Source organism: Nicotiana tomentosiformis, chromosome 1 (assembly GCF_000390325.3).
Source record: "Nicotiana tomentosiformis chromosome 1, ASM39032v3, whole genome shotgun sequence".
Classification (NCBI taxonomy): Eukaryota; Viridiplantae; Streptophyta; class Magnoliopsida; order Solanales; family Solanaceae; genus Nicotiana; species Nicotiana tomentosiformis.
This window is the reverse complement of record NC_090812.1, coordinates 30,218,869-30,226,528: the sequence shown is the minus strand read 5'-3', so window position 1 is coordinate 30,226,528 and position 7,660 is coordinate 30,218,869. Positions and strand designations below refer to the sequence as shown.

At 31.6% G+C, this 7,660-nt stretch overlaps 2 protein-coding genes across 2 annotated transcripts; one reads left to right on the top strand and one right to left on the bottom strand.

Annotated features, from left to right (window-relative positions):
- The first annotated feature begins 275 nt into the window (after positions 1–275).
- LOC104120825 (bidirectional sugar transporter SWEET16-like) lies at positions 276–4,351 on the top strand. Its single transcript, XM_009632675.4, has 6 exons — positions 276–510; positions 667–703; positions 1,039–1,249; positions 1,379–1,540; positions 1,740–1,859; positions 3,113–4,351. The coding sequence occupies exons 1-6, from the start codon at positions 477–479 to the stop codon at positions 3,443–3,445; spliced, it is 897 nt and encodes a 298-aa protein (XP_009630970.1). The 5' UTR covers positions 276–476; the 3' UTR covers positions 3,446–4,351.
- A 1,126-nt stretch (positions 4,352–5,477) lies between these two features.
- Positions 5,478–6,462, bottom strand: LOC104120827 (bidirectional sugar transporter SWEET16-like). The gene is made up of 3 exons (XM_070193654.1): positions 6,342–6,462; positions 6,107–6,186; positions 5,478–5,756 (listed from the first exon to the last, which is right to left on the bottom strand). The coding sequence occupies exons 1-3, from the start codon at positions 6,460–6,462 to the stop codon at positions 5,478–5,480; spliced, it is 480 nt and encodes a 159-aa protein (XP_070049755.1).
- Between the last annotated feature and the right edge of the window lie 1,198 nt (positions 6,463–7,660).

Sequence of the window (7,660 nt, the reverse complement as noted above, 5' to 3'; positions counted from 1 at the left end):
TGATTTTTCTTGGTTTGGTTGAACCATTAATATTTCTAATATAGAGCTATCTGAAAAATTACTATTTAAATTTTAAACTCAGAATTATAAATATATAATGAGTTATATAGTGATAGCATAAAATTGTACCATAAAACTCATAAATTTCAAATTGGCGCACTCGGATAGTCGGTCACAAACCCATCACCGAATTTAGTAAGAAGTACCTGTAACAACAGAGGCTAACGTGTCCTGTCTTTGTAATATTGAATAGTGAATACCCACCATATATTTGGGACCTTTTGAATCATCAGCAGCAACTTCTGGGTTTTGCGCCAGCATTTATGTTTTCTATCAACTACAGTTTCTCACTTTTGTCTCCCACTATAGTCCATCCTCATCCACTACTTTTTATTTCCCTCTTTCTCCTTCACGTAACTCTTGATAAATAGCCTTGGTACTTTCATCTTTGTTTGTCTATCTTCTAGTTCAATTCCATGGCTAACTTCAGCTTCATCCTAGGCATAATTGGTAAGTTTCATTATTAAATCTTTAAAAGTACCGAAGGTGGAACTTTAACAATTAATGAAATTTTTAGTTTATTAATTAATATGAAAAAAGAAATCATTATTTTTGTCAAATAAATATACTGGTAATGATTTTTAATTTACACCCATGTTTCTGCAGGGAATGTCATCTCCATACTTATGTTTGCTGCCCCAATGTAAGTCTTGAATTTTCCTCGTAGTACTAATTTCGTTGGTTACACTGATCATTACATAAAATAAAATTACATTATCTGTTGTATATAATAATCCTACGTTTACGTAGTACGGAGTAGTAGTTTGTTTTTTGCTTCCTACTATTGGAATAAAGTAATATGGTACCCAGTAATATTATTTTTTAAGAATTCTCAAAACAAAGATTTGCACAGCCAACTTATAATCAACGCATGATAAAGTTGAAACTTGTGACGATTATAATTAAAAGGCATTTGGTTAATGTATTTTTCATTGTTTGATCACAATGATCATTAAGTTTGAATTATTAATATTTCAGAAAAACGTTCAAAAGGATAATCAAGAAGAAATCAACAGAGGATTTTAAAGGGATACCATATATTACAACACTATTGAGCACAAGTTTGTGGACATTTTATGGGTTGCTAAAGCCTGGAGGTTTGCTTGTGGTCACAGTCAATGGCACTGGTGCCATCTTACATATCGTATATGTCACTCTCTTTCTTATCTATGCCCCCAAAACTCTCAAGGTAATTAATACTATTAAATTTTCAATGTTAAAACTCTGGTCTTTATCACCTTTTAACGTCAAAAGCTAGTTGATTTTTATTTTGAAGGAACTAAAAAGTTGATTTATTTGATGTCTTTCTTTTTTGCAGATTCAATCCATTAAGCTGGTGGCAATAATAGATATAGCTTTCCTTGGGGCTGTAATAGCAATCACTTTACTAGCTGTGCATGGAAATACTCAGCTCACATTGGTCGGACTTTTAGCTGCTGGTTTGAACATAGTCATGTATGCATCTCCTTTATCAGCTACGGTAATTTCTTATCCCTTTTTCCTATTTTTTTGTTCTTTCTTTCGTTGCATTTAACTTATTATCAATACAAGGAATTTTATGTGCTATTAATGTATTTTAACATGTCTCTTCATTTCTTTCTTTCTTATTTTATTTTCCGGGTTTCAAGCAATTTAAAATTGCAGTTTTTGTTTATTCAACTGTATTGCTTGGCGTACAGAGAACTGTGATAAAAATGAAGAGTGTGGAGTACATGCCATTTTTCCTTTCCTTCTTCCAGTTCCTTAATGGAGGGGTATGGGCAGCTTATGCAGTCTTTGTCAAAGATTATTATATTGGAGTAAGTTCTCTTCTTCTTCTTTTCTTTTTGATTTTCCTTTCTTTGAATTTTCACTTGTATTGATGTAGGTCTGGAAAATATTTGGTGTGTCATGAGCTATACTAGATGTGAATGAATAAATTTCAATAATATACGCCAAAAATTATATAAGTTTTATATACTTTTTCGGCAGAAAAAACCCTTCTTTTTTGGGTAGAATTTGAACCAATCCACTCATTGATGTAAATCGAAGTAATAGAAAATACACCAAAAAAGTTACTAGTATATTATTGCTTTTGATATGTCTAATTGTTGGTACATATAATTATTTGTTACCTTATGATTAGGGGTCTTCATGGTTCGATTTGGGTTGATTTTCCTCTTTAAAAAAATCAAACTAATTAAGTTAGTTTTTCAAATATTAAAACCAAATCAAGTAACTCGGTTTTTTACAGGTTCGATTTATGTCGATTTTTTTGTTATTTCCATTTTTGTCAGTTTTTTTCTCTCTAAAATATGAGACAATTCCCACCGACTATATTATGATACAATGCTATCAAACCAATTATTCTTTAAGAAAATTTATCATTTACCAATATATATTAATAATATATAATTGAATTAATTAGTAATTTAAAGACTCAATTAAAAATAAATTATATTTTTAACATGAAATAGATTCTTGGATTTAGTAACTTCCATCAAACTAGAATGTATAGGCAAAAACCTTGATTATTATAATGATAAAGAACTAGACTACCGACTAAGAGTGCAAAAGATTAAATATCTACCATAAATTAAAAAGTTTATTATTATTTGCTTAAAACCAAATCTAAATCAAATTTGATCGGTTTTTAAAATTCAAAACCAAAATCAAATCAAACCAAAATATTATCAGTTTTTTGATCCAGTTTTTGGTTTGGTTAGAATTTTCAGTTTTTTGTGAACACCCCTGCCAATGATGTTGGGAGGTGAAAGATACTAATGCATTTTTTAAGGGTGCGGAAATTGACTTGAACATCACCGATTTAAAAGAAAGCAGAAAACGCAAATATAAAGAGAAAGATTGGAAAGTTGAACCCCATTTGGAATTAGGACAAATATTTAATGCTCCTCTTTTGCACATATCAATTTGACATCGCCTCCTTCTAAGCCACAAACTATTTGGTCCATTATTATTATCAATGTAGTATTTATTGAAATATTATCAAACATTTGTGTTTTATATTGATTATCATTAAAATTCTATTGTTTTCTTAAATCATCGATTTTAGGTGCCTAATGGGATAGGCTTCTTATTGGGCTCAGCCCAACTGATCCTGTACTTCATTTACTACAAGTCAACCCCAACAAAATCTACAGATCAAAAGGAAGAAAAAGAAGGCTCGGCCCATTTAGTGAGAAGAGGAATCCAACTGAATGATCTTGATGGAGCCCATGAGAATGATAAAAATAATCGAAATCTTCACAAAGGGAAAAGCCTTCCAAAGCCATCTTTAGCTCGTCAGTATAGCGAGAAACTAGTGAAGACTCTCTCTATTAGCCCATCTTCTTTGGGCTCATACAATGAAGATGATATTGAGAAAGGCCTAAAAGATGCCCACTAAATTTCAGAATTTTAGAATATAGGCCCAAACTTCATTTTTGTATTCTTGGGTCTTACGTATAAGAAAGCGTTATAATTCCGAAATTTTACCTCTTATATCAAAGGTTGATACCTTATTTATTATAAATAAATACCCTTTTAAAAAATTATCTCCTATAGCTACCTTTTAATTTTTATAGCAAAATATCTATTTATGGTCACTTCCTATCTTTAAGGCATTAAATACACTATGTATTATTTTTCCCTCTTCCTCTCTCTTCCTTCTCTCCTCCTTTCTCTTTCCTCTTTCTTCTCTTTTTCCCCCGGTTTTTTCCTCCCATGCTTTTAGAAACCCTAGCAGGGGTTGTGTTCCGCTAACGATAGATCCAGCCAGCGACCACTTCCCCCCTTCCTTGTAGTGTCACCCCTAACCCCCTCCGGCCGGCGATTTCTTTCACACAATTGTGTTACACATTCTAAATTTTTCTTAGATTTTGAATTGATTGTTCATGTTTGCCTTGTGAGATCTGAAGAAGTTCTGTCTCTAGTTTTCGTTTGATCCTTTAAATTGGTGCTTGTGAGATCTGAAGAAGTTCTGTCTCTAGTTTTCGTTTGATCCTTTAAATTGGTGCTTCTTCAACAATTGTCTTCATTTAACCGGCGGCGACACCCCACATGGTGGCGGCCTGGATATCGGTGGTTTGGGGATAGAGTTTGGGACTGGGGAACTTGAAGAGTCTGTTACCTTTTATTTCATTGTATTTCAATGTATCTCGATGTATTTTATTGTATTCATTGTCTTTTTTTCATTGTATTTCAATGAATCTCGTTGTATTGCATGTATTTCATTGTATTCACTGTCTCGCTGTATTCCATGAATGTATTCATATATTTTTTTTAATTAATATAAATTATGTATTCATATGTATATATGTATTCAAATGTATCTGCAGTATGTATTCATATGTTTTTGCACTATAGATGACCTGCTATACTTCATGTATTCAATATATTTTTATGTATTTAACTGTATTCAATGTAATTATATAATTTCAATATATAAATCTATTTGTAAACATACCACTAAAAAGTATTTTAGTAAAGATACCACTAAAAAAAGAAAGGATGGATTGAATTTCTCAAGATTGCTCTGTTTTTGGGGTGTTTTCGGTTGATGAGAATCTTTTCTATAACTGAAAATACAAATTTTGTATGTTATAATTGAGTTTGTTGAGTTATATTAGGAGTCTATGGCGTTAATTGATTCACTTACCGTTTTTAAACTACTGAAGACCTTTTTTTTCTCAAATTCTGTTACTGTATTCACAAATACAGCTCGCGAATACAGTCGAATACATTCTCTGCTTAGCTGGACTCTCCTGTTTTCCGTCGAGTTTTGCTACTATATTCATGAATACAATAGCAAAAGTACATCGAATACAGTCTATAACAACTGAAAACATAGTTATAAGAAGTAATTTAGTAAATGATAGCTATAGCAAGCTAATAATCATTAAAACATAGTGGTTTATGAAAATTTCTCTTATAATTATATTAGTTGAAACTCTAAATCTAAGCTTCCCTTTTTTGTTTTTGTTTTTCCTTGGTAGTTGGTGTCTTCAAAGAAGATTATACACAATAAAGATTGATGTCTAGTCGTCTAATGAAAATTTTCTATGGAGGATAAAATAGTGTATTTTCATAGTGTATACTTAGAATATTTTCTGACAAATTTTATTTTTCAAGAACAAGTAGCAAAGACTACCCATAATATTTTGTCACTTATTTTGTACTGCGAATGTATGTGTACGGTCAAAACCGATTAAGTCAGTCGTACGGACTGGTCGAGATGATAATATTTCGATCAAAGGGTATCCGCGTGACGACATGTCAAGGTCCGAAGTAAGGGCGTCAAGCTTCGAGCTCTAAGATCGATCAATGACAAGCTCGGTATCATTACCGAGCTCATATCCAAATCAAACTACGAGACAAAGCGAAGATTATCGGAAATGCATAGACCAACCAACACTCACCCCGAATATCGAGACTCTAAGTCAGAATCGAGCTCGAACAGCAGATTGAGTCGATGAGAGAGTTCTCATTATTTGGTGAAAGCTGGAACGCTTTGATAATGCTGGCTCCGATATGCTTTTGCTTTTCGATTCTTTTGTGCTATGCACTGCGATGCTACATTCCTCGCCTGCCTTAACTGAGTGAATATCTACACTATAATCAACCATTTCTACTGAGCTCACTGGTGAAGGTTTGTTCTTATAGATAATGTAGATGATGAGCTGTGTTGACCCTGAGGCTAGTCCAATCACATTTGGCACCTGATTTTGTGAAACAAGACACGTTAATTAGTCTGATATAAGTTTAAGTTATTATATGTACTCTATTTAATAAGCATTGATGGTGACCATTTAATATAATGGTAAATTGGTAATAATCTGTTATAACAAGTTATATTACTTACAAAAAATAATTTACACAATCGGGTGTCTTATAAGGTAGTACACTAATTACAAATAAAATTCTATAATAAGCATTAATTATTTTTATAGTGACAATATATATAACTGGAATCTTATATAACTAATGTGAGGTTTGTTATAAGCTGAATATTGGTGAGAAAGTACTTACAATGAGATAAGGATCTTGGAGGAACATAGCAAATGCAAACCAAGCCCCAGCATTCAGTAGCAGGAAAAATGAGAGGAGAAATGGCATATATTCCACACTCTTCGTCCTTATTACTGTTATCTGATAAATTGTAGAATATACAAGGTAAAGGGAAGAATAACGGTGAAATTGAATTAGACGAAGATGGTCATTATTTATGACTTGCAGGAGCAAATAACTCAGAAATACTTTTATGATTAATAAACATTATAGAAATATCAACTTCTTAATTTTACCATGACAGAAAGAGGGGAATGCATACATGCCGATAGTAGCAACTGCACATAAAACTCCAATGAAAGTATTCCTGGCATTTCCATGGAACACATTACAACCAGCAACAAGGCTCAAAGCCATTGCTCCTCCTGGGAAAACGATGTTCATTATGCTCACCAATATGAATGCCTTCACCTGAAATTAATCATCATCACTAATAATTTATGTCATGCATTATTAGTAATGAATGAATAAAATATAGAAAAATATTAAACTTCTTTGACATGTATATATGTATGAATGTATCACAAATTAAATAAACGAAAGAAACTATTAGCATTAAGTAAATGAGTTAATATAACAATCGATTAAACATATTTAAAATAGAATAATATTGGTTTACCAATTCATCAATTGATCAAGTTTTCGTATGTAGTAATGTATGTGATTGATCATCAATTACAATATAATATGTGTGTGTGTATGAAATGACTCATATACTTAATTATAACTTAGAAAATTAACGTAGATTGATGAATACAACGTCTCGACCGAAATTTATTAATCTATGTGATTTGTAATTAGTTATAAAACGAATGAATATAAGACGAAATGTGGAATTCGAATAAAATAAACGTCTCATAAATATACCTTTATTTTTTTTTATTATGAGTGATTAATTATATATATGTCTAAATAAAATATATGCTTATAATTTATTAAAAGTAATTAGTTAATATAATAATTATTTATAAAGGTTATGCTTATAGTTTATAATTATTTATTAGTATGTGTGTGTGTGAGAATAAAATATATACTTATAGTTTATAATTTTTTAAAAGGTTTATAATATTTTAAGAAATAATAACACAAAATAACTAATTTAGTTTTTTTTAAATTACCGACCGAAGTCGGTCAGTTAACTGTGGTCAAACACAGTCAAGGGTCACTTAATTATACCGACTAACTTTACCGACCGAAGTCGGTCAGTATATTTTAATTTCTGATCTAAAATTACGAGTTTCCCCCTCATTTCTCTTCTTCTCCGCTATAATTTTTCTAACACTCACTCTCTTCTTCCTCACACCCACAACCCACTTCCCCCACTCCTTCTCTTTTTCCCTCACACACATCTCATTTTCCACTCCTCCATGCCACCAGTGTTTTAAAAGGCGTGGGCGTAAGGTGAGGCGTTTTACATATTCCGAGGCACGGGGCGTAAGCCTCATAGGTATTCACTTTTTAATATTTTATAAAATAATATAATGACAGTAAATATTTATAAACATGTAAAATTGCATAAAAATCGAAAATAATATATGTGTGTGTGTGTGCGCGC